At 36.4% G+C, this 27,827-nt stretch overlaps 2 protein-coding genes across 3 annotated transcripts in view; one reads left to right on the forward strand and one right to left on the reverse strand.

Moving 5' to 3' along the window:
• Positions 1-27,827, forward strand: part of LOC128996423 (coiled-coil domain-containing protein 124) — a 463,618-nt gene that overhangs the window by 233,113 nt on the left and 202,678 nt on the right. The window lies entirely within an intron of this gene.
• On the reverse strand, positions 1,091-27,469 carry LOC128996419 (peptidylglycine alpha-hydroxylating monooxygenase-like). 2 transcript variants are annotated; one of them, XM_054421740.1, is made up of 10 exons: positions 27,291-27,469; positions 23,051-23,108; positions 22,087-22,174; positions 20,886-20,964; positions 19,451-19,584; positions 18,550-18,597; positions 10,293-10,438; positions 8,867-9,009; positions 8,071-8,120; positions 1,091-1,301 (listed from the first exon to the last, which is right to left on the reverse strand). In XM_054421740.1, exons 1-10 carry the CDS (start codon positions 27,411-27,413, stop codon positions 1,142-1,144), a joined length of 1,029 nt encoding a protein of 342 aa, XP_054277715.1. In that variant the 5' UTR covers positions 27,414-27,469; the 3' UTR covers positions 1,091-1,141. The 2 variants fall into 2 exon arrangements, with proteins under 2 accessions (XP_054277715.1, XP_054277716.1); XM_054421741.1 differs by having other exon boundaries at positions 18,550-18,598; positions 19,455-19,584; positions 27,291-27,468.

The raw sequence follows: 27,827 nt of genomic DNA on the forward strand, positions 1-27,827 counted from the left end.
GCTTTTGATCTTCCGGCACTGTTGACTCAGCGAAACTGAACTTGTATTTTACCGTATTTCGTTATATTAAAACTGCTGTTGCATTAGGTCAAATTCCCAATAAGTCAATTGCTTTAACATAGACCACGTTTTTAGCTCGGACTGTATTATTTGACTTACTGGGACTTTTGATCTACAGACACTGCAAACATTGTAGTTTTTGACCTAGCGGCACAGGTATAAATTATTTGATCTTCCGGGACTGTTGACTTCCAGCAACATTCCCTATTTGCAATGGGTTTTTCTGATTTTAAAATCAATTTTATTCTGCATCGTGTCATGTTTTGCAATATATTGTTCTATTACCAAATCAGTCGAAAATCCTAATATCACAGTAAATCTTAAAATTGTTTCTTAAGGAGTTAATTTATATCTATTGTATGGCTTGGTTTCTGCCTTTTTTACCACTTCTTGGAGATTGTACGTAGGTGATATTCTTTGGCGTATTGCATCTGTAGACGAAACTTGGGTTGGTGAAATTATTACAATGGAAAAAAGCGAGAAACCCTGGACAATTTGGTATAAGCTAACAATAAAACTGAATTAACAATATGCTACATTTCTTGAGCAATCATTGAAATAACCGATTTTCAAACAATGGAAACATAGAAAAAGTAGAAGAAAAGAAATATATTTTTTTTTTCATTTATAATCGTTATTATAGACAACCTAATGCGGCTATGAGAGGGAAAAATTTGTAGAAACACTAAAAAACAAGATCAGCTTTTGAAAAAATATAAGATATTTACAAAAAAATTTAATTATATCTAACTGTTGTGTACATCTTGAGTATTTCCATAATCTTTGAGTTGACTCTTATAAAGTCATCGGAAATTATTTTAAAATAACACCTGTAATGCTTCGCGATTGCTCGAATTCGAGCAACAGGTACACTAGTGATATTTAAAAAGGAAATAAATCTGACAATTTTAAGGGAATAGGTAATTTTGTGGAATTCTAGTCAAGTAGATGGAAATTCGTTTAGTCTTCAAATCTTTGCTGCGGCAGGGGTAATTTTAAAATGTTTCCAGACTAAACATACAAGGATGGGAATAAGACATACACATTTTTATTTATTACCCTCAAAGTATTTTCCACAAAATCATTCTGGAGCGGATGCATCAGCTGGAATGTTGTTGAGTTCCGAGTCCCAGTAATAGCTAGGAGGTCCTTTTGTGAAGCAGGAATTCATATTGAGAGGAGATCCTTCGTCAACGTAATACATCAAGTAGAACAGACATACCTCGTCATCATTGTTTCCTCTAGGAAATTCATACAACTACTGATTAATCTATTTTATGTACAATATATCTGTATATCTATATATATATATAAGGAGAGTGTGTGTGGGTATATGTACCGCGTTTTCTACATGACCACTCACTGCCACTCGCTCATGGTTGTAGTAGTAGACTGCTACTGGGATGAACTCCAAAGTAAGACTATTTCCACTTTGATAATTACCTTGGGCTTCAAATACCCCACAGTTATAAAAACAATGCTTGTACATTTTACAAATCTGAATTATATTAATAACTTCTTGTTAACAAATTTGTTTGGCCCAAAGATGTTGTTTTTTAACGTGCATGGGTATAAATGTGAGATAATGTTTACAAACCAGTTACTTTGTTAATAAATTTCTAATTTTTAAATTTAAATCAAAGTACAATATTAACTGAGGATTTTTACATAGAGGTAGCTACTTATCTTTTCTTTTATCATTGGCTTTGGATAATACAAAAGATAAAGCGACAACAGGACTGAATCTAACCTACGCCAGCCTTTGGCCCCCTGTTCTAGTCATGCGGAATTTTCCGAGGTTGCGACAGTAGGACTGAGTGGAATTTGCACATTCACCCTGCCTAACTCCCATCACCCTTTCCCCGGACACGTGAACTAATGGGATAATGGAATCGTTCACGGAAATATTTACTTTGTGTAAATTTGTAAGCACATGTTTTTATTTTGCACTTGTCTTTATTGATTTAATTTCTTAATGAAATAACAAATAAAGAATTTATTTTTATTTGATTGAAATAATTTAAACTAGTATAATTACCTTTTTATATAATAAGTACCTGGGGACCGAGCTTTGCTCGGGAAATCATTAGTATTTACTCTGAGAGAAATATTTGTTCAATGTCATCTATCAAAAACATAATTGTTTATCAGTCTGTTATAATAGTAATATTGTAGTTGACTTTGTTTTTTAAGCAAAATTGATGATTCTCATGTAAATTAATATAGTAATTTATTCTATCTTTAAACAATAAAATATTGTGATTTATTTTTCAAAAAAATAAAAACATCCTAATTTGGCTACATTGTAGTTGAGTATAGACAACATGGCATGCTATAATATTGCAATTTAAGTTCTAAGGATTTCCACACAAGAACTGTAAGCATCTCAATTCACTTTTCCAAATAGTTTTCTTAAACAAACAAAGAAAAATATCACAGTAGTTACAATTAATATTACAGACTGAGGCTGCATTTATTGTAAAAACATGAAAACTACAAATTGTTTATACGATTGTTTTTTATAGACTAAAACAAATAACATAACAAACACATAAGAATTCAAATTAGTCAGTTTTAAACCAATTTTAAACTATAAAAATGTAATGGTGATAAGCATTCAACTGTGGTAAAATAGGATATAATACAATTACATATTTTACCTCTGCTCTAGATTCTAATTTGACTATATTCTTCAGATTATCGACAATTAAGTCAACAAACTATTTAATCCAAACTAAATAATTTCAAGTAAGGTAAGCTAGTTATTATGGTACAAATTTAAATATTAATTACATAGACCAAAATGAACTAACATTTTCAATATTGTTCATCTGAATATTTCCATCCAAACAACGTTTTTAGTTAATTTTCTGTCTCTAGATGGCAAAACAACTTTTAAAGAGTTTCTTGTTCGTACTCTGGAGAAAGCTACATAGAGCATCCCATGCATGAATACGGGGTTGTTTAACACAACACCAACAGACTGAAAGGTTTGGCCTTGAGACTTATGGATGGTCATAGCAAAAGCTGGTCGAACTGGAAACTGATGTCTTTGCAGCGAACATCCGAGTTGACACTTGCTCGAATCCAGAGTGACTCTTGGAATGTGGACATCTCGACCAGAATGACTGCCAGTAATTATTTTAGCCTTAATAATGTTCGGACACAACTCCGTGACAATCAGTCTTGTGCCATTGCATAAACCCTCCGTCACGTCTAGGTTTCTGAGTAACATTATAACGACGTTGTTTTTTAGTCGGAGTTCATGAGGTGGTAAATCTGATATTTCAATTGAGTTTAAAAACTCAGTTGGGAATTTGAGAGCTCCATCAGGTTCATCTTTTACTGAATCAAAACTTTTATAAATTGTTTCTTGTCCAGGGATAATTTGGATGATCTCGTTATTGATATTATCAACATCTCTATTTAAAGGTGCAAGGATGGCTCTATCTCTCATAGCATGGTAATCTCTGTTGGCTAGGCAATCGCCATATATTTGTTCAACAATATTTCCATTTGAAATAATGTCATCGGGAATATTTATTTCACAGTCATTGTTGGTGGGCAAATCTCCATTTCCAAGTTGAAGGAGATATCCAGCAAATGCACTTTCATCGAGATTGACTCTCATGTTTTGATGAAGAGAGAAGAGCTTGAAAAACTTCCAAATACTGCAACGTTTTACAGAAAGGTCGATCAGCTCAGATCGATTTGCTCTAGGCTGGACTGGAAGGCATTGGCGGAAGTCTCCTCCTAGGATCATAGTTTTTCCTCCAAAAGGCAAGTTTCTGTTTCCTAAGCTTCGCAGGAGTCCGTCAATACAACTTAGGCCATATTTTGGTAGCATTGGTGCTTCGTCCATCATAAATACGTCTACTTCTGCCAGTTCTTGGGCCTTCTGAGTGCCTGGCTGAATTGATGATTTAGAATCGCTAGTCAATGGAACTTTTAGACCAAAAGTCCTATGGGTGATCTGGTAACATGCGCACTCCATTTGTGACCTGAAATTTAAATATTTGTCTTTTATGCTTGTTGAAAGGTAATTTTAATTGTATCTAAGTGTAAGCTATTTTTCAAAGATCGTAAAATTGGTGACTGATTACTTACCTACTTTATTAGTTATTGGTATTATTAATTTATCACAAAATAATATTTATAAACTAAATAAATTAATACTTTTGAATAATTTTACATTAATAATACGGTTGAGATGATAATAAAGACTCACATTTTGTTCAGATTGAACTTCTAAGACACATACACCAGACCCCTCAGGTCCTTCAGGATCAGGTTCTTTTACAGCCTGAAAAAAAAAATGTTTGATCAAAGAAAGAAAATTTAAGCTCCTTTCTAAAGGTCGTAAAAAATGGTAACTAACCCTATAGCCTACCTCTTCCTCCACAATGCTACTTACTTACTTTCCGTGTCCGGAAATCAGACTTCGCTTTTCCAGAAATTAGCTACCAATATGGCTTTGTCATTCGCTTGTAAAAGGTAATCTAATGTGGTCTAGGCATGGACATCAGTACATGGCCGGGATCCTGAACAACACCACACGCACACAAGACGTTTTCTTCGTCTTGTAAGAGACCCATTTCTGCATGTTTGTCTTGCATTTTGGTACCTCGACCCTGATTCGGTCTTGAGTCTTCCACACCGTGTAATGAAGGCATCCACCAGGAGCCAGTTCCTCCCTGGCTGGTATGGGAGGGTTGGCCTCCCACCTTTCCATCCGATTGCTCTGAGAGTGATCCATCCAGAACTCGTGTCCGTGATATGAAGCTCTTTTTGGACCGAAGTAAGACTACACTACACTAAGATATTTGTGTGTAGGACAATGCTCAAGACGGTCTCCCCACCATGTCACATTCAACTTACAGCCTGCTTCTCTATTGTTTGGGTGAAAAAGGCACAAACTTTCTGCTTGAAACACTCTTGCTATTTCAATAGAACAAATTCCTGAATGATATTAGATTTTACAAATTTATAATTGGCTCATGAGCTTGCCTAACTACTAAAATGTATTAGAGAAACTGACATCATTATATTTATTTAACCATAATGACCAGTAAATTGGACAAAAGTTAAGAATTCAAATTTTTTAATTAAACAAATAAGTTTATTCCTTAGTTATCCTACCTTTATAGAATTGTTTTAATCCATCCTAAACAAAATATAACTATTTCAATGTAATGATGTTCACAAAATTGTAAATTGTCATACCAAAATTATCCCATTTTTCATAATAATTGGCATTTTAGGCCTATTTCATAAATTAAAATATTTGAAGATCTTTTTAACCAGCCGAGTTCCCCTCCCTGAGATTTATGTAATTAAACTAAATTGTAACCTCATTTTTCTGTTTTTACTGAGCTAGGCTAAACCAAAGATGGCAACCCTATAGCTTAACTTATCTGTTATCTGTTCATTTACCCCATTCATCATTGTAATATCTTATTTTTAGTTCATTAAATTTGTATTGTTAAGAAATTCTTCAGATTAATCATTTGTCTTGCTATAAGTATTTAATCTAGGCTTAACTTAGCATAATAAATAGTAAGCAAATTAAAGGTACAAACCTAAACCAAATTTTACTTACTTAGTCTAAATTATTACAAACACAACACGCATTGGTGTTTTCTTTTTCCTAAACAAAATATAACTATTTCAATGTAATGATGTTCACAAAATTGTAAATTGTCATCTAACTTTTTAATGTACCTCACACAATGAGCTATAGAGAAATATAAAATAAGCAACTCTATTCCAATTTCTGTATTCGTGGTGTAAGCTAGTAATGACATACCACACGGATTTAATGTATGTAATTAAATTAATAAAGGTATATATTTTATAACTTACCTGGTCTTCATCAGCTTTGTGACTTTTAAAGAAATTCCCCAACTTCTTCAAACTTCTATTTGGTGGTCGTCCTCTTTTCATGATTTCAGATTTTTTGTTGAGTACATTTCCATCTAGTAACGAATTTTTTGAGGCAAGATGTTTACAAACAAAACTCTATTGTTGATACGTTAATCACAAACATGTGACTTTTAACCACATGTGCATAATGCAAAATTTTTATTTCAGTATTAGTTTTGTAATTATTTATTTCAGTATTAGTTTTGCCATAATGCATAATGACATAATACAATCCAATCGGATTGAGTCGACTCTAGATTTTAAACAAAGTTGGCCACAATAAGAATAAAATATATTCGACTTTTTTCGAGCTAGTGATATAGTAATACACTTTTTACCGTTCTAGAGTTGAGATATATAGTTACCAAAGTATGTGCTTGCATAAAGCTCATACAATAATTGACATAGGCCTACCACTTTTCCATAATTTCATACTACATAAATATTTTACCCTTTTCTTAGGATTTAAGCATGGATAGAACATGATAAAACATAGTCCCTTAGTAGATTTCCCATCCTTATGGAACAGCTGAAGCCAATTTTATTGTTAGTTCCGCCCGGTTTTCTGTAGATGTCGTGTTTGGTTTACAATTTGTTTCTTGTTATTTCAGTAATTTAAACCCTAGTTTAACCAAATAAAACTATCTAATCATAAACAATAACTCGTCCATTAGCTATATAACCAAACAGTGAGACACAAATAATGAGAAACTAACCCTAAAATAATAGAAACAGATTGTAGACAAAAACGACATCTACAGAAAACCGGACAGAACTACCAATAAAATTGGCTTCAGCTGTTCCATAAGGATGGGGAATCTAACCGTAGCATTTGAGTATTTTAGATACATTAATCCAACTGCCGCAGACGCTTCCTACACTCCGCACTGCTAGCCTTTACTACAAACATTGTATCCAGTAATCTTCAGCATAATCTTTGCTTAATAGTAACAACTGATGTTTTTGCTTTTGTACTGTATTTTGTAATTTCTAGTATACTGTGGGTAGATGCCTTTATGAACACATGTTTTAACTTACAAGTCTTTTGTTTACTTTTTCCTTGTTATTTAATTCTTCCAACATGGTTACTTAGCAACCCATAAGACTAATGTTAAAAAAATGTGACTTTCAGTTTCATTTTTCTACGTAATTAGATTTTTGTTGGCAGTTGTAACTGTAGTAAACTCGTTTTTAGGCCAAAAATAATCTATTTACAACATTTGAAGAAAATCGTCGGAGCCGTTTTCGAGATCTTGGTGCAAGCAAGCAAGCAAGCAAGCAAGCATACATACATACATACATACAAGCAAACATTGCTCGTATTAGAGTATAGGATACTAGCTGACCCGGCGAACTTCGTATCGCCTAAGTTATAGGTTTCCCCTAAGACAGACCGATGGAAAGAAAGTACCGTACCGTTACGTTTAATTTTCAAGATGATCTCGTTCGCATCGCTCAATCACGTCCTGGTTGAAGTTCGTTCGCTACGCTCACTCACCTTTGGGTTGGAGCTCGTTCGCTGCGCTCACTTGCCTTCAGGTTAGCTCGTTCGCTACGCTCACTCGCCTCCAGGTTGAAGTTCGTTCGCTACGCTCACTCACCTTTTGGTTGCAAATTAGCTGTTGTCATAAATGTAAAAGAAATAATAGTGCTGCACCCTGTTGGTAATCCTTGTAACTTTAATGCTATTGAACATCATAGAACAGAACCAACTTGTTTAATTGAAACAGCTGTTAAGATTCATAAATTCCATTTCTCATAAGGTTAACATGGGAAACTCCAGAGCCACTGGGGCGGAGCCCTTTTAAGAATTTCGAAACGGGAAATAGTTTACGTCCGATTCGCATACCTACAGAATTTACACACCAAATTTCATAACGATCGGTGAAGTCGTTCCGGAGGAGTTTGCAGACAAACACTGTGACATGAGAATTTTATATATTAGATATGGCCAAGCCAACTGTCATAGAAGTGTTTATATTAAGATTTATTATGCCGAATCTAGATCATAAAGGTATTGGGATTATTGTAAAATTCAGTACTTGTTGAATTTTCAATTCCAACAGTTAATTAGTGTAAAAAACTTACCCTGCATACGTAATGTTGTTCCTGTTACTGTAGTATGTGCATCTTGCAGCCTAGAATTAAAATAGCAAGAAAATTTAATAAAGCAGAAAATAAAATGTTGTCAATAGTTGTAGCAGAGTGGCAAATGTTAAAACTAACCTATTTCTCCATGTTTACTGTATAAATGCAACAAAGTACAATATACATTGCAAGTATGGTTCCAATTGCTAACCTTGTGTAGTTTTAAAAAATCAGTGGCTTTAGTCAGATCATTAAAGTTTAAATTTACAACAATTTGTTGAAACATTGGTCTCTAATCTAGCTTGTTAATACAAGTTAGCTTCTTATTCTGAGTTGTGGTGTCAAGTTATCTCACATTGTAATATTCGTAAAGAGCAAACATTCACCATACGGCTCATCGTTCACTATACAAAGCAATGGTTACCTAACCTTTTACAAGTGTACTAGCCGTATTATCAACTGTGTTTACCTTAAATCCCCTCTAAAACCATAAAAAAAACTAAGAGAAATATCCACCTCAGGAACAAAATTCCCAGTTCCCCATTCATTGTTTGTATTTAAGATGTTTACTCTAATGTGAAATAAGAGTGGGGCTGATTATGTTATTTGGAAATAAACATAGTAAGATACTATACATAGATATGTAAACTCAATTAAGTTTATAATATTTTTTGACATGAATTTGTTAAATTAATATGATTCTTATATAGCACTACACAAACACATAAAACACAATGTATGTATGGGCCTAACGTCACCACAATGTTGCAAAGTATGGTCTAACCGTCTAACTCACCACAATATCCCCATTAGACACAGTAACATTGTTGTTTACAGGATAGAACATGTGAGGCTTTTGTGGATCTTGTTTGCCAATCAATGTCCAGTGGTGTTTTCCTTTATCGTCTGTTTTCACCAAATATCCTCTCACAACAGTTCCTACAAAAATACAATACAAATTCACTCAGTTTTACCACAGTAGACCCCCCTTTTATCGACCTTGCATTAAACGATAATCGAATTATCCGCAAAATATTGCAGTTTATTATGAAAGAAATTACAAAGCATCTTGGCCAAACTAGATCTAAACCATGCCATGTATTTTGTCAATAGCATTCAAGATGTTTTTATTCACTATATGTTCGTAAAAAAATGTGCAATAAGGTCGTAAGCAAGCAAATTATTTTAGGACCTTAAAAATCAAATATAAGTACCAAACAAAAATTTTAAAACAGGAGAAGAGAATCAACCTTGTTTTGGAAGGACATAATTATTTTAAGAAATTGTTTTAACATTTGATAGCACTGATAATCTTGGGAGATTCAAACATAAAATGCAGGAAATTGATTAAATCAAAAGCACAAAAATACAATCATAATCCAAAAAATCCCTTAAAGCTTTTTAATTTTTGTGGATCAGCTGAAGACATTTGTATACACCTTAAATTGCAGAGTTCATTTTGATGTTTCTATTATTCATTTTAATTTCTTTGGTAAGCAAAGATTAAATCACATACCATAGGTATAATTTTAACACTCTTAAATCCACTCTGAAACATTAAACACATTAAAATAGGACGAGGATTCAAATTTTACCATAGAATGAGAAGTCTACCGTACTTGAAATATCCGAATTTGATGACTGTTGGCCTATACTATGAATGAATCATTACTATTAAAGAAAGTTAACAACATAAACCAAAACATGAATATTCTACAAATAAAATTAATTAAAAAGGTTTAAATACCTGCTATAAAGTAATCCATTTAATTGCAGTTGCAACTAGTTTCGACTCCTATGTGGAGTCATCATCAGGCGGTACAAAGACTTCTTTCTTCACATGAAGAGCGTCATATTTACAACGTAACAATAAATAAACATTTACACACGACACAAAACACGTTACGGACACGAAACATTTACTGATCAGTTAGGACAACAGACGACGCTAACCCGGCGGAGTTTAAGTCCAGACTGCGGGTGGTCATTGCAGTGGTATACGTCCGTTATCTTATCACCTCAGGTTACCGCCTGATGATGACTCCACGTAGGAGTCGAAACTAGTTGCAACTGCAATTAAATGGATTGCTTGATAGCAGGTATTTAAACCTTTTTAATATTATTTGGCTATCTGGAGGCTACTGCTACTATCCACAATTAAATAAAATGAATGTTTTCTGGATGTTCATTACTATAATGAAATTATTACTATGTTAGTATACCGAGTCTGTGTGCGTGAACGCGGAAGGCAAACGGATGAAACGTCTTATTCTCCTTGATCATACAGGCAGACTCCCACCTTGCAGTGGAGTGGGGATGGACCACTCCCCCTGCTCCTAAAGTAAATTGACCTGCCTGCTTCCTCATCCTGTTAGACAAATCATCAAATATCCTAAATCTTTTTATCAGAATCCATTTTAGTGATTGTGAGTTTTGAGCCGTGACTATTTCCACCGGGCGAATGTCACGACTCATGATCAATGGTTCAAGTGTTTTTTTTTTATAGTAGGCTAGTTCAGTGTTTCTCACTCCACGACCCCGAACAAGGCTGTGGGTTTTGTTCTTATTACTCCCACCGCCGACGATTCAGAGGCTCCGAGACTTTCGTTAGCGCTGCATCGGCATAAATTTTGCATCGTCTTACATCTTAATTTTGTAGTATGTTTGCGTTGTATTTTTGCCTTTTTCTTACTTGTGTGAAGATATTCTCTACTATGCAGTAAATTAAGAGCGCCCAGCGCGCTTGATGGGGCCCGTGAGGAGGACTATGCACTGGACCGTTTCGACCTTGGCGGAGGAAATTTGTAACTCATGGCTGCCTCGTAGACCTTGGCCCCCTCTCCGCCCTGCTTGGTTCCCCCTCCGGTGCTGAACTTCTAGACCTGGCCCAAAACCCAACCGCACTACCGCAAGTTACCCACTGTCGTTATGTTTTTGATTTTATTTATAAAAAAAAAAGCAACCCAAGAGACTATTTGAAATTATTATTGTTATAGGCCTATACATAGTTTATTAATTGTTATTCTTTTTAAATTTTAATTCTTTAGGCTACTTGTTGATCTTTTTTAAATTTTATAATTTTATTAAATATTCTATTGAATTCTAATTTGGGGCCCCTAAAGTTTCTATAGTTACCAGATAAAATGAATTTATTATAAGAGTCATTATATATATCATTGTTGTAATTTGTTAATTTAAAAGTTTTTTGAAAGGTAAAAGCTAGTAAGATTTATTTTTGAAATTTAGCCTATTTGAAAATGATTAATGAAATAATTGTAAGTTAGTAGGGTAAACGGGTATCAAAATTTTTTAAAGTTTAATTGAGAGTATTTAATTCATGTATTATTGTTAATTATTGTTGTTGTGTTATTCTTTTAAATGGTTAATTACAGCTCGTTTCTCTCAAATGGCGTGTTGTTCTTGAGCCTCCATCCATGGTTCTCATTTTGTTAAGTAAAGTTTTGTGAGCCGCTCCTCGGGCCTGCGCATGGATCACGCTTCCTTTTCGTTAGTCTGGGTGCAGGCGCGAGGGCATGGTTCATCTGGTAGCAGAGCGTGGTTAGTGGGTTGCGTCCTGGGTGCCTTGTCGTGAAACTTGGTTTCACGACTCGGATACTTAGAGATGCGATCGCTGTCCGCGTTCTGTTTTTTGTTTTGTTTTGAAGAGCCGTGGATGGATTGGTTTCTTGGAAATGTTCTGGCCTGGCAGTTTTGGAAAAAGGTCTTGTTGTTGTTGTGGTGGGGCGTAAACACATTTTATTAGGAGCTCGCCCTTTGGCCGAGGCACCGGGTGGAATCGGTGGTAATGACTTGCATCCTTCGGGAGCAAGAGTGTCAAAAGCATGGTCATGTGTCAAAAAAAAAAAAAAAAAAAAAAAAAAAAGAAGGTTTGTGTGTACACCCCATCACACAAGTGTTAGGTGTTGTCTAGTGTATGTATCGGTGTATGTTTGTGTGTGTGTACGTTCGTGGGTCATTTGTTGTTGTTTTTCCTTGCGGTACTTGCGGTATGAATGGGCAGGTTCTTCTTTTGGGCCCCATCAGGTGCGTAGGCATCAACGTCCAGAAGCCTTAGGAATTAAATTTCTGTGTTTGTTTTGTGAAAAAATTTTTGTTGTCTGTTTTGAGTCAAGTACTGGTTGAGACTCGGTATGGCGTCAATTGTGCCGGAATATTTGAGGAAGCCGGAGCTGGTGTACGAGGTGCGGTCCCGGGGGGAGACTCCTGGAACTGATGTACGCACTTTGCGTACACAGTTCAGACAAATTGCTAGCATGCCTCAAGCTTGGGTTGAGTCGCTCAGTTTGGATGAGGAACTGGAGGCATGTAAAGAGAGGATGGAAGAGCTAAGTGGGGAAATTGATAGTTGGAGTAGTTTGCCTATGGGCTCAGCTAAGGGTTCGGCTATCACACAGCTGACGCACTGGCGTAAGCGTCTGCTCTTGGTTTCAGGGCAACCTGAAATCCAAGATGAGGACAAGAGCTGGGTGGAAGCCAGAATTCTTGAGCTGGAAGGAATTTTGGAGAGTATTAAGGCAGGAAAGTCTGTCAAAGAGAAAGTCGAAATTTTTGAAGACAACCGTTCTTTGGAAATTTCAAACGAAGTGCCAAGGTCTGTTGTTGAAGTTGTGGCTCCAGTGGGTACCCCCCAGGCTCCGCCTACGCCAAGTACACTGCTCCAGTTGCCTGCAAATGTTCAAATGTCAAATGCAAAGGTCACACCGTCCCCCTCTCACACGTCCACCTTGGCTGCGGCTACGCTGAATGTCCAGTCCCCATCTCCCTTTCCTTCTCAAGTTCATAGTTCCCCTTCCATCTCTAACTCCTTTGGCAAACTTCCCCATCCCCTTGCCTCTGTCCTGAGTGGTTTCCGGCCGGTGGACGGGTTAGATGTGAATGGTCTTTGTTTTTTTCTGGAGAGTGTTTTGCGCATGCGTGAATACCCTGGCATGTCAGACGCAACTTTGATGGAACTCATTGCTCCATACTGTCTGAAACCGTTGGGGGACAGATTGCTTGATTGTTTGCGCAGAGGCGTCACCTTTGATGTTTTCCATAAAGAAGTTTTGGAGCTTTTCATGCCCCGTCGGGTCATGGAGAAGCTGAAAGTTGAGAGAGTTTTTCGTCCTCAGCAGCCAGCCGAGTCTCTCAGCCAGTACGTGGGGGACATTCGCACGGTGGAAAGGGTCTTGCGTTTGGGGATCAGTGAGCTTGAGCTCATTGACATTGTGCTTCAGGGGTTGAAGCCTGAGGAACGCTCCCGTCTGGTTTTTGCACCACGGCCTTCATCTTTTGCGGATCTGGACAGACTTTCCATCCTTTCGAGATCTGTCCAGGACGCTGATTTTCAGAGAGACCAAGCGGCGGGGCATCTTCCCCTAGCTGGTCATCATGCTGTCGTAGCACCCGTGGGGTTGGGTCCTGAACCGCCGCAGTGGCAGAGGCAACCTGTCGTTTGTTTTGGTTGTGGGCAACCAGGTCACATTCGGCGGCATTGCCGTCAAGGTGGAAATTTTGGACGTGGTCCAAAAAACTAGTTTGCTCACAGGAGGAAAAATTGCCCAATCCTTCCTGTGAGGTTGTTGGTGATAATGTAAAGGGCAATAATTTGAATGTTTTTTCAAGTAAGTCAAAGTCTAAGTTAAAGTCAGTTAATGTTTCTGTTGCCTCCCCTTCTGAGAGTGTTGTGCCTGTGACCGAGCCTCTGCTGCGGGGGATTGCGGGCCTTGCTACCATGGGCGTGAAAGCGGCGCGCTCAACTTGCCCACGTCTCAACATCTTCATAGGTTCCACGGTGCAGAAGGCCCTAGTGGATTCTGGGTCAGCCCGTTGCCTCATTTCCTTGTCTCTTTTGAAAAACTTGAATCGTCTGGGCTTATCAAGCAAGTTGAGCGAAAAACCCCTATCTGCTGGACTGCGTCAAATTCACCCCTTCCCATCATCTATGAAGCCCGTTTCAAGTTCAAAATTGAACATTTTTCTTGGGTTTGGAGTTTTTGGGTGGCTAAGGACCTTTGTTTCCCTGTCATTTTGGGAGCGGATTTTATCAAGCACACTGGCCTAATTTTGGATTTAGGCAGAGGTCAGTGTTTTTTCCGATTTGCGAGGCGGGTATTAATATCTTTTGCTGATGAAATTGGTGGTGGTGCTGCGGTAGTCGAGCCTGAGATACCCAGCAAGCCAACAATTGATCCGTTAGGGCATCTGACTACTTGCGAGGCTGAAGCCATCAGAACCTTGTGTTCTCGTTTCCCAGATGTGCTGACGCCAAAGCTTGGAGTCACTAACCTGTTAGAGTACGAGATTCGTCTAACAGATACCCGTCCCGTTCGCTCTCACCCATACAAATTAGCTCCACCCAAAATGGAAACTCTCAGAAAAATCATTGACGAACTTCTGGAAAACGGTGTCATTGAACCTTCCCGTTCGAGCTACGCTAGTCCAGCTTTTCTCGTCCCAAAACCCAATGGCAAGTCCCGAATGGTTTTGGACTATCGCAAATTGAATGCGCAAATTGAAATCGACTCTGTGCCTCTCCCCGATTTGCATTCTGCGTTTGATTGGTTCGGTAAGGCCAAGTATTTTTCTGTTTTTGATCTGAATCAGGCCTATCATCAGATTCCTTTGAAACCTGAGTCTCGACCTCTCACTGCTTTCTGCGTTCCGTGGAATTTGTATCAGTTCACAAGAGTTCCGATGGGTCTTGCTGTGGGGGCCCAGACTCTCACCAGACTCCTTGATTCCATCTTTCATGATGTCAAGTTCAAGTTTGTGTTCAATTACCTCGACGATCTCTTGGTGTACAGTGAGAGCTTCGAAGATCACCTGATTCATCTTGAAGAAGTCATGAGTAGATTGAATAGGGCTGGCCTTACCGTGAATCCTGACAAGGTTAGTTTTGCAAAGCCGGAAATTTCGTTCCTTGGTCATCTTATCTCTCATAGAGGCGTCTGCATCGACCCCGCTAGAACCCAGGCTATCAGGGAGTTTCCTCCTCCCAGAGATGTCAAGGGTATTGCTAGGTTCATCGGCATGGTAGGTTTTTACCGACGCTTCATACCCAATGTTGCTGAATTGGCGGCTCCTCTCAATGAGCTTCGGAAGAAGGGCGCCAAGTTTGTCTGGGGTGAAGCGCAGCAGACGTCTTTTGACCTTCTCAAGGAGGCTATCATGCAGCCCCCTGTTTTGGCGATGCCGGATTTCAATCAAAACTTTGTCTTGCAAACAGATGCTTCCTCCGTCGCAATTGCGGCTGTGTTGTCACAAGAGGTGGATGGTGTTAGGCAGCCAATTGCGTACGCCTCACGCACTTTGAGTCCCTGCGAAAAGAAAAGCTCTTCGGTGTATGAACTCGAGTGTTTGGCTGTCGTGTTTGGAGTCAATAAATTCAGACGCTTTTTGGAGCACAAGGAGTTTTTATTGGAAACCGACAACCAGGCACTCTCGTGGCTTCTTGCACATCCACGCCAGCTTGGGAAAATTGGTCGTTGGGTTGTCCAAATATCGTCCCTTAAGTTCCAAGTGCAACACGTTCGAGGCACTCAGAATGTGATTGCGGACACACTATCTAGGATGTACCATTCACCCGACGATCCTCCTTCTGACCAAGAGCAACCGGGTTGTGCCGTGCTCTTGGAGTTTCCACTCGCCTTTTCTGATTTCATTCCCCATCAGCTGAAGGATCCTGAGCTGGCAAAGATCATTGGTGAGCTTCAAAATGGGGGAGCCCACCCCCCATATTTTCTGTCCCAGGGTGCCCTTTGCTGTCGCGCTCGGCAGCGAGGTAAACCTAAAGTTGTGCTGCCTAGTCTTCTAATCCCTATGGTCTTTGAGTATTTTCATTCTTCTCCTGTGGGTGGGCATCTAGGTATCCACAAGACCATTGCGAAGGTTAGGGAAATGTTCATCTGGAAGGGTATGGATCGGGATCTTGCTGCTAGGGTGCGTTCTTGTCAAACGTGCTCACTGAGCAAGCCCGCTCAAAACTCTAAGTTTGGTTTGTTGTCATCTGAGGTGGCGGAAAGACCTTTGGAGAAGGTTTTCATTGACTATGTAGGGCCTCTCCCGCGTAGCAAGTCAGGAAATAAGTTCCTACTTGTTTGTGTGGATGCCTTCTCCAAGTTTTGTTGGCTTTTTCCCTTAAGGAATGCCACTGCACAGCTCACCGTGCAGGTACTTCGAACACACCTCTTCCAACATTTTGGAATACCCGCCACCATTGTTTCCGACAACGGAACACAGTTTGTTTCCCATCTGTTCAAAAGAATGTGCTTTGGGCACGGAATCCGCCATGTGACTACTTCCCCTTACTATCCACAGCCTTCTCATGCTGAAAGGTTCAATCGCAATCTTCGTTCCGCTCTCATAGCTTTCCATGCTGACAAGCAGACCACCTGGGATCAGGAACTCCCTTGGCTTCAGTTTGCTTTCAATACTGCTCACCATGAGAGTCACAAGGCGGTCCCTTTCGAGCTGTTTCTAGGCTATCCGCCTAACAACCCGTTAGCGAATGTGTGGGGAATTGGCGACCTTCTGCCACCTCCTGGTGCGGCTGATGTCAAGGCAACTTGGCAAGCGGCCAGGAGAAACTTGATCAGAGCTAGGGAATTGGTCCGGAGGAAGCACAATCGTGGTAGAGTAGACAACCCTTTCCAGGTGGGGGATTTGGTGTTTTGTAAAGCTCATCCAGCAAGTTCGGCTGTGGACAAGAGAGCTGCAAAGTTGTGTCATCGGTGGTCAGGTCCCCACCGCATCCTGAGGTTTTTGACGCCTGTCACGGCGGAGCTTGGAGATCCGCGGACTGGAAAAGTGTTCCGGAGGGCGCACATTTCTCATCTCAAGCCCTTCCGCGGAACTCTTCCATAGGCAATTTTCTTTCCTCTTGTGTCTGGGTGGGAAGTGCACTGGGCCAGAGAACCTGATCACTTCTCCTGTCCCCTGTGTTCTGCGAAGGAATTTCCCTCACAAAATTTTCCAGCTCTGGCCAGAGCAAACCCTGGGGGTGAGTTTTCCCCTCAGTTTGGAAGTCCCTTGGCGTTCCCCACCACAGACACTTGAGTTGTCTTTCAGGTCAATCTCTTTTCAGGAAGTGGGGGAGAGGCTTGTTTGTTTGTCCCTTTTGGAGAGGAGTGTCCTCTTTTGGGGAGGGAGGTTGAGCCGTGACTATTTCCACCGGGCGAATGTCACGACTCATGATCAATGGTTCAAGTGTTTTTTTTTTTATAGTAGGCTAGTTCAGTGTTTCTCACTCCACGACCCCGAACAAGGCTGTGGGTTTTGTTCTTATTACTCCCACCGCCGACGATTCAGAGGCTCCGAGACTTTCGTTAGCGCTGCATCGGCATAAATTTTGCATCGTCTTACATCTTAATTTTGTAGTATGTTTGCGTTGTATTTTTGCCTTTTTCTTACTTGTGTGAAGATATTCTCTACTATGCAGTAAATTAAGAGCGCCCAGCGCGCTTGATGGGGCCCGTGAGGAGGACTATGCACTGGACCGTTTCGACCTTGGCGGAGGAAATTTGTAACTCATGGCTGCCTCGTAGACCTTGGCCCCCTCTCCGCCCTGCTTGGTTCCCCCTCCGGTGCTGAACTTCTAGACCTGGCCCAAAACCCAACCGCACTACCGCAAGTTACCCACTGTCGTTATGTTTTTGATTTTATTTATAAAAAAAAAAGCAACCCAAGAGACTATTTGAAATTATTATTGTTATAGGCCTATACATAGTTTATTAATTGTTATTCTTTTTAAATTTTAATTCTTTAGGCTACTTGTTGATCTTTTTTAAATTTTATAATTTTATTAAATATTCTATTGAATTCTAATTTGGGGCCCCTAAAGTTTCTATAGTTACCAGATAAAATGAATTTATTATAAGAGTCATTATATATATCATTGTTGTAATTTGTTAATTTAAAAGTTTTTTGAAAGGTAAAAGCTAGTAAGATTTATTTTTGAAATTTAGCCTATTTGAAAATGATTAATGAAATAATTGTAAGTTAGTAGGGTAAACGGGTATCAAAATTTTTTAAAGTTTAATTGAGAGTATTTAATTCATGTATTATTGTTAATTATTGTTGTTGTGTTATTCTTTTAAATGGTTAATTACAGCTCGTTTCTCTCAAATGGCGTGTTGTTCTTGAGCCTCCATCCATGGTTCTCATTTTGTTAAGTAAAGTTTTGTGAGCCGCTCCTCGGGCCTGCGCATGGATCACGCTTCCTTTTCGTTAGTCTGGGTGCAGGCGCGAGGGCATGGTTCAGTTTATGTTATTTAAGAAAATATTGCCGGCATTTTACATCTCAATTAGTAATTTAGAACTAAAGTTGGAAAACTGTATTACTATACAGGATTAAAACAATCCAAAAAGTTTGGCTTTTTTAACTTACAGACTGCTTTATCTTTATCACTTTATCAAAGTGAATTTCCTATATTATATTTTTTATAAGTAATTCCAGCATGCTATTTTCTTATTACTTACGGTTGTTGGGTGACATGGAGAACCAACCCTGAGTGCTCACTGCTATCAACTGTTTAACAACACATGTACAGGTAAAGCAACTTTATATTATATTTGTAGGGACTACTTGCAGTATGTATGTAAAATACTTGAAATGTTTTTACAAACTTAATATCTGGATAGACAACTCTGTATTCTTATATTATTTTTCACCACACTATGATGTTTTTAGCTGTTTTAAAAAACAGCTAAAAAAAACAGCTAATAAAATTAATGGCTGAAAGTAAACGTTTTGCTGGCCATGCCAGCTGTCAGTGTCATTTAGGGACCGAGCAGGTTTTTACATCCCTAGGGCCACAAAATCACCTGCCCGCTTACTTTCTTAAAACATGAATGCATATTAAATACACAATCAGTATCCAGCATTGCAATAGAATTGTTTTATTGTCACCGCTGCCTTGCAAATATTTATTATTATTTTTGCTGATTCCTCAAATTATTTCTACACATGACCTTAAAGTTGGAGCTGTGTTGACTATCAGTGTGCATTATTATTGTGGTGAAAAGTGGTAATAGGGTATAGTGTGATGAAAAATAGCGTTCGTACCACAGACTGAAATGGTTTTGCAGCTCGATCATTTTGTTCTTGAATCTCGACTATGTCTCGAACTTAAAAACTATCTCGAGCCGGCAAAACCTCATTTTCGGCCGTAGGTACGAAATATACTATGTTGTATCGTGTGTGCCTTTGTCAGTGAAACTGTTAGGCAATTTATTTCCCTCTCGAATCCATTCTAGAGCCCTTGTATTGGATCTTTGGTCAATTAATGAATGACAGTGTTGTAGAAGTAATGCGGTACCAAAATTATTCCAGGTTAAACGGATAAACCTCTACAGGCTTACTTTAAACTTTTAAATGTACATACTTGAATGGTTGATGCTAGCGTAGTGAAGTTGAAGAACGAGATATTGAATGGATGAATTTCCTCCCACTTTGAATCCCACCTCAGGGGGAAGCTGCACTATTGGTGCATTGCGGGCCCAGGCATACAGGAACTAAAGCAAATACATTCCTTACAAACTGAAGAGTGATTTTTTCCCCATGATTTTTTTCCCCCAAGCAGTTGCGCATATATTTACTATTACTTATAAAATTTCTGCCTGACAGCTCAAAATAATAAATTACGTTACTTGTAAAAAAATGTATTTATCAGTCATATAGCAAACAAATTTTGGACAAGCTGCATACAGAACAATATTTCAAAAATAAATAAACAACTTGTATCATAGGTAAGCGGTGGGAGTAACTATGTTTTTATGGAACAAAAGATGTCCACGTGGGAAAATTCGCAAAAGCGGCAATGACTTTTTTAACCGTAATTTTTACAGCAATCAGGGTGTGACATTTTGTTTACAGTTAAAAGGACTATAAGAGACTAAATTTTAATCCAAATTAAATTGTTTTATGTAAAAAATCTTAAGTTTAAATAACTTTTGAATTTGAGTTTTTACAACAATAGGGCTTATACCATTTTTTTAACAGTTAAAAAAGCTATGACATACTTAATTTTTAATCAAAATAGTTTAAGCAGTTTTTTTATCAAACTTTTCAAGAGCCGATATTTTGGTACCTAATTATATGGGTTTATAAAAAATCATTAATAAAATCAATAAAAAAAATGAAAAACCTTTCTATCATACTTTTTTTGTTCCATCCTCAAAATTAAGTTTATTGTACATTTTGTTATGTTGATAATTATTTATGTTTACAAAATAATATGACGTTTTCAATAACTGAAATTAATTATAATCACCTTTCACCAACCTGTTGTTTAAAACTACCTATTTGTAAATTAGAAGTTAAAAACTATTTGCCTGATCACCTGTGGCAAAACGTCTGAAACACAAGTAAAAATCTATGTCCCACCTCAAATATCTCAATAAAAACACAATTGTTTGTAAATTGTGTTATAGGAAGGTAAGCAACGAACAATGTTAAGAGGGTTTCTTCCCCCAGCTCGTTACTACATAAACATGGTCCTACAAAAAATAACCTTGTGGCATTATTACGGTGTTTATCGAGTTGGAATAAAAATAAATGTAAAATATTCACAAAGATCCAAACTATAGATGAACTGAAACTTCGAAATTGTTTCTTTAAGTATTTACAAAATAATTTTGAAAATCCGCCTTTTTCACATGTGATTTTAGCTTCTAAATAATAGCTAACCCCCATTCATTACAATGAGCCGACAACGGCAGCGAATCGACGGCACATTGCGCAACCTTCCTTTGACAATCTATATTTATTCTATTTGTCTATGGTAGAGGGTTTAAAAGTTAATATGGATGAATACCTGTGCCCCAGATTCACAGGGTGGGGCATTGTCCAGCTCATCATCTTTAATAACACTGCTGGCATTTTCATCACAGCTCCTGAGATAAAAAATAAATTAAAAACAGAATAAAATCATGTGTTAGCTGTAACTGTAAGAAAAGTAAAAGTCCCTTCAAAACCAGTCTTTTTGCTTTAACTTTTTCATAATAGCGTTGACTGTAAATCCTTAGGAGACTTCACATTCAATATTAAAAAGCGTAACCACCAAAATCTCCTAGCGGAAATCAGCAGAACTAGTTCAGTACCTCTATGTGCTCCTAGCAGCAATTTATATAGCATACTAATACTGTTGATTGAATACAATAAGCCCTATCAGTTGTACAAACTGCAACGTTTAAAATTACAGCTCACTCAAACTCACCAAAAACCAGCCAAACACTGTATAACAATAAATAACATAAATAATAAAACAGAACAAAGATTTGTAAGCTACCTCACGTGATAGACTGATAGGTGCTGTATCTTAACATGCGAATGTAGGATAAGTCATGAAAGGATTTACAGTTAACGATACTAGTGCTTCTACTACAGTTGAACCTCGTTTGTACGAACCTCGATAAAACGAATTCCTCGATAAGACGAATTTTTTTAAATCCCCTTGACACTTTCATATAGGTTAATGCTAAAAACACCTCTATACAACGTTGTAATTAAGTTAAAAGCCTCCATAAGACGAATTTGTTTGTGACATGGGCTAGGACTGATTAACCTCTATACAACGAATATTCTTAGCACAAAACCTCTACAAGACGAACGTGACCTCTATAAGACGAATTTATCATAATCTTAACCTCCATAGTACGTAGTTTTAAAAACAAACAGAAGCTTGTCTCAACATGAAACCCCCACCCATCCCTCCTCTTTCCTCAGTCATTGTTTGGAGAAAACTTGGAGCGACGAGAAACCTCTATAAGAAGAATAACAGCAGCATTAAACCTCGATAAAACGACCCTCTTTATTAAGAATACCTCTATAGTAAGAATTTTTCCCGTACCCCTTGAAATTCGTCTTATAGAGGTTCAACTGTACTAGGAACAACTCAGAAGTTTTTTTAGCTGCTATATTATTCTAAATAAACTATCACGAGATAAAGTGTTTTTGGTTTTTTACTGCTAGAAACTTGCAAAGATTAAATCATACAGCTAAAATAGTAAACTTACCACAAAGGTTTATTACTGCCAGGTTTTGTACAGCCATACAACACCATATGATGGATTTTATCCATGGAAGCTTTGGGTTCAAATCCCACTGTAAAATATATATACCAAAGTATTATACTTATATAATAAACGTATACAATAATTAACTATGGAACTGATGCATGGTTTTGTCAATACCAATTTTACATCTTTAAAAATAACTGTGGTAGAATTTTGTTGACTTATTATGATTTGATCATGTTTTTACCATGATTCATTTCGGTTTCTTTCAAAAATGTGATACAACACAAGCATTGTGGAAGAATGATTTAAATCTATTGATTTAATGTTTTGTTATTACCGTGAATCCGATGATGAGTGTTGTCTGAAAATACGTAATACAAACATTTAACATTCACAAAGGCTTTTCTTTTGCAAATTCTAACAATATAATTCAAATAAACAAGTTTTAGTATGTCAAGTATTTTTCTTTACACTGATTTATTTCACAGACCTCACGTTATTTTTCAACCCTTAAAAATTAGGAAAATATTGCAAAAAGATTTAAATAAAACTAGAGGTAGTCCAGTGGCTGAAAACATGACCAAAAATATGTAATGTACAGACTTCACTATTTCACCCCACCCTGTAAATAAAATTAAAATTTCTTCCGTTTATTTTTATTTTCTGTTTATATTTGGTTGTTATTTCGTTACCAGCATGGCAACCCATAAGGCCCATGTCAATTTTTTAAATTTTAAATTCATTTTTATGTTTATTTTGGAGCCTATTTTAATTTATAAAGGGATTCTGCACATCTACAGGAAAACAATTTTCTAACAGTTTGTGTAGATTTTCCTGCGATGTACACGAGCTGAGAAAAAAGGTTTTAAGAAACATGCTCGCCTATTAACATAGATTGGTGTATGGAAATGAGGTAGAGGTAGTGAACTATTGTGAAATAATGAATCCTTGAAGGACTTACCAATGTAGTATTCTTTGTTGAAGTTTATCCTCATGGGAGAGCACAATAACATCTCTGGCTGAAAGAACACCTTTTAGTGAATGGGAGTAATTGGCTTTGAAGTAATTCATTAAATAAAGAATGGTAACAAAATTGTAAACAAAATCTCTTAAAAATTTTAGTTATTGTTATTGTATAGAGAGGCAGCTATCTTAAGTCACTATGATATACAGGGTCTCCTCGAATTTGAACAGTGTATCTATTCTATATATAATTCAGTTTTAAAAATCTTTGTACAACTAAATCTAGAGTTCTACTGGACCGAATGTATTAAATAATGGGTCGTTGGAAAGCTTTAGTCGTGTAGATTTGCAAAAAATTATGAAAGTTGGTTTTTGTCATGATTTATGGTGAAAAATTAAAAAAAACATGTTTTCCTTAAGAAATACATTGAAAACGGTGTTTTTCACACTTTTTATTTGTGTGCGACTTTTGGCTGCCTTTTTTGACTATTTCCAAGAAGTGTATGGTAATAATTTGTAGGAAATTTTATTTTCTTTCAGAATATCACCTTCCACTTTGGTCGATTTCCTCACCATTTAAAAGTTATCTGCAAAAAAGCTAAGCAACCTCCGAAATTATAGTAATGAGAAAATACTGAGTTAGGGATAATTTTGTTAAACTTTGTACAACTAAATCTAGACTTCTACTAGACCGATTTTGTTAATTAATGGTTCATTGGAAAGCCTAATTTATGTAGATTTGCAAATAGTGATGAAAGTGTGATTTTATTAAATATTTGTGGTAAAAAAATAAAAATAAAAAAAATTTATTAAAAACTGCTTTTTCAAATTTCTGTTTGCAAGTTTATATTTGTAGCCAGCTTTTGTCTGCCTTTATTTAGTATTTTCAAGAAATACGTAGTAGTTATTTGTAGTACATTTTATTCTCTTTCAGAATACCACATCCACTTTGGTCGATTTCCCCTCTATTTTAAAGTTATTGGCAATAAGCTAAGTGACCTCCAAATTTATAGTGGTGGGAAAATACTGATATAGACATATTTTTGTTAAACTTTGTACAACTCAATCTAGACTTCTACCGGACCGATCTTCTTACTTAAAGGGTCGTTGGAAAGCCTAATTCGTGTAGATTTGCAAATAATTATGAAAGTTTGATTTTATTACATATTTGAGGTGAGAAAATAAAAATAAACAATAATGAATTTAAAACGCCTTTTTTCTCCAAGTTTAAATTTCCAAGTTTATGTTTATAGCCAACTTTAGGCTGCCTTTATTGAGTATTTTCAAGAAATACATAATAGTAATTTGTAGAAAATTTTATCCTCTATCAGAAAATCACCCTCCACTTTGGTCGATTTCCTCACCATTTCAAAGTTATTTGCAAAAACGTTAAAGAACCTCCCTATTTGTAGTGGTGGGAAAATACTGAATAAAAGTTGTTGTTGTTAAACTTTGTATAATTAAATCTACAGTTCTACTTACCCGATTTTAATACATAATAGGTCATTGGAAAGTGTAATTAGTGTAGATTTGCTAATAGTTATGAAAGTTTGATTTGTTAAAGATTTACTAGGTGAAACCCGTCAAAGTCGACAGTTACTGTTAAGGTTGCAGGCAAGATCGTTTGACTATAAATTGATGATAAATAACAATTTTTTTTAACAATTTGGGTTGTTCGTGATACAGCAGTGTGCTTTAGGTACGTCTGATCTTAATAATCAATAATTCAAATGGGGGAAGCCGGTATTTCACTGAAGGTTCTTAGGTCAAAAGAACCTGCTGTTGGATAATCTTTTGGAGAACGGCAAATAGGTTAGCGTAGTTAGAATTGAGTAAATATTAAGCTTAGAGAAGAACTAGTTGAGAAGAGATTGAGTAAAACTAAATTCCATATCCAAGATGTAATCAAATTTATGTTTTCTGACTGAGCGAAACAGTATCTTGAACTTAACTGATTGAAACTATCAATATCTCAAATGAAAAACTTTATTTCTAAAAGTATTATAAGACCAAGGCGTAAAATAACTTAAATAAAAATAGATTTACGTATAATTGATTGCAGATAAGTACTAAAACGATGATAATTATTCTTGATTCATGATTCTGCAGTTTGTTTTAGGTAGTCCGATCTTTATAATCAATAGCTCAAATGATAGCTGGTATTTCACTAAAGGTTTTCAGACGAAAACATATAGGGTTATGTAGTTAGAACTGCTGAAATACATCTTTAATTGAAGTAAAAAAATTAAATTTATATTATTTGCCGAGTAATACATTAGATAAATTAATGATGATACTTTATGACAAATATGTGCTTGCATAGCTTTATTTTAAGACCAAAATTATGAAAATCGGTCGGGTAGAAGAGCCAAACGAACTCGAAAAAAACAAATTTAACTCCCATAAGGAATGTACAGGGAGGCAGTTTGTGCATAACTCGAAATATACGTTAAAATGAATGCCGGTGCTTGAAGGAAAATCTGTGGTGTGTCCATACCTTTAGTTTAAGGCCAAAATTATGAAAATCGGTCAGGTAGAAGAGCTAACCCGACTCGGAAAAGAAAAACCAATGGTAATAATTGGTTTACCATTATGCATAATCTAATCTTACAAAACATGTGTTGATAATTAATTTAACAGCTTATTCGTATATTGTTATGTAATTGATTTTTTTTTATTGAATGTTGTTGCTAACAATTTGTATTTGTGTTTAAAGTGTGTTCCTAATGAAGTGTCTGATTCTAATGTTATGTGCTTAATCTGTACCATTAATATTAGTGAGTAAAGTGGAGTATGGATTTCATGACCATTATTTTACTAGAGACCGTTGTATTTAATCACAACGGGCTCTGTTGCTAGTATCGAATAAATAGGTCAATTAGAATTAGCAACCCGAGTTGCTAGCTTAGTTCTACCATTTAGTCAATGGTTCTACGCATGCGCTGTTCAACCATATTTAAATTTTTTATTGTGACCTTGCTGTTTTAAAATGTTTCTTTATGCTTTTTGTACAATAAACCTTCCCACAATCTGTATTGAAGAGGTTTGACTATGATTTTGCAGTGACCTAATTTCAGAGGGAAATTTATTTGCTTACAATATAATGTTTGCATTTCTGCAAATAAAGTGAATTTGATATATATTTCATACCACTCAACATTCAATAGTTTTCTACATAAAATTACAGGACTGGGGGACCAAGCCTTGCTGGGTTGTGGTTAATTGGGTTTAATAGCTAAAACAATATATCTTAAACAAAGATTTTAGATACACGTTTATGATCTTGCTTAAGTCCTACTCGCACAAGAATTTTTCCCCCCTCTAGTCATTGAACCCGTTGTTTGACTTTTAAGCTCATTAATGACAGCAGTTAAAAATATTATGTAAATAAAATCATATTAGTTTCAAAATGTATTGTGACCTCAAATTTCATCTTTTTTGCGACTACTAAGAAAGCAATTTAGATATTATCTGTTTTTTTTTCTCATTGGAATTTAGCATACGCTAAGAGTTTTGTGCCAATTAAAACCCCAGATGTAATTAATTAGTTTACTTGGAATGCCTCAGTACATCAGGGATTAAGTTTTAATGGGAGAGGGCTAGGTAAATTAATCAGTATTTGATCGGAACTTTTTTCTCCTATATCAAGTAATCATCAGTGTAATCTTTGCTTAATAGTTACTTTTGAAGATTTTCCCTTTGCACTGTATTTTGTAGTTAGCTAATTAAGTTATACTGTGGATGGCTTGTTATAACACATGTGACAAGTCATTTGTTTACTTTTTCCTTGTTATTTTGTTCAACCATCATACTTAGCAGCCCATGAGAATTTTTTTAATTTTCAAATGAGTTGTGTAGCGAAATACGATTTTTCCTGAGGTAGTGGTTGTCCCCAATAATGTTTTTAGGGCTAAAAGACCCTAGTTAATTAATTCATTCATTCATAATATTAACTGATCAGTTCATAATAACAGACCCTGTAATTCCAAAATCTAGTAAACATCCTTCCCCTGAATATGTTGATATAGTTCGACAGACATAGCTCGTATTACTGTATAGATAGGCTAGGAATAGTTAACCTTTTTAAAAAAAGTACTTAAGCAATTAATTAGGGTTTAACTAGAAGGGATACTCAAATAACTTAAGTAGGTTTTTTGTAAATAATAAAATAACCAAGTAGTATTAATTTAAAAAATGAGCGCTTTCAAACACAGTGCCCAAACATCCATTGCACTTACCAGGTTTGGATGAACATTTGGCACTAAAAGCCCAGATTTTTCCACTTCAAATCCATTACCAGAAGAAAAAGTCAGAAAAGTGAACCCTACAAGGAAAAATCTGTGATTGATAAACTTGTCCATGATAACTCGACTGCTTCAGTCAAACCAAGAGATACTTTGATGAGCTACTAGCTGTAAACCAAAGATTTACGATCCGATAACGTAAAATTAACTTCATTGTTTGCTATCATTTAATTATTCTTTTACAACCTTAAAATACGGAAAGCTTGAATATTATCTGCAAAACTTTATAGGTCGTGCATTAGAACCTAATTACTATTAACAAAATTAGTGGTTTATTTTCAACAAATACATAAATAAACACTCTCTAGTCCATTAGAATAGTGTTCTTGGGAATTGTACACAGTTTCCAGACCATTTCATCTTTATAGATTTGCCTACTGAAATATGTGGTTGGTTAAAATTGTATTTAAAAACATGTTCTGTTAAAAAATTTAAGGTATTTTTCTAAATCTTCAGTAAAATTTAATCCAC

Source organism: Macrosteles quadrilineatus, unplaced genomic scaffold, assembly GCF_028750875.1.
Source record: "Macrosteles quadrilineatus isolate MER2022 unplaced genomic scaffold, UCM_ALF_1.0 Scaffold_6__1_contigs__length_79288215, whole genome shotgun sequence".
NCBI lineage: Eukaryota > Metazoa > Arthropoda > Insecta > Hemiptera > Cicadellidae > Macrosteles > Macrosteles quadrilineatus.

Excerpts from the sequence above, each read along its gene's own strand:
- LOC128996419 (XM_054421740.1), bottom strand. The coding sequence starts at position 27,413 with ATGGACAAGTTTATCAATCACAGATTTTTCCTTGTAGGGTTCACTTTT. Across the intron at positions 22,175-23,050 it reads CAACAAAGAATACTACATTG|TGGGATTTGAACCCAAAGCT; the intron begins GTAAGTCCTTCA and ends TATATTTTACAG. Across the intron at positions 9,010-10,292 it reads CGTTCACGCACACAGACTCG|GAACTGTTGTGAGAGGATAT; the intron begins GTATACTAACAT and ends GTATTTTTGTAG.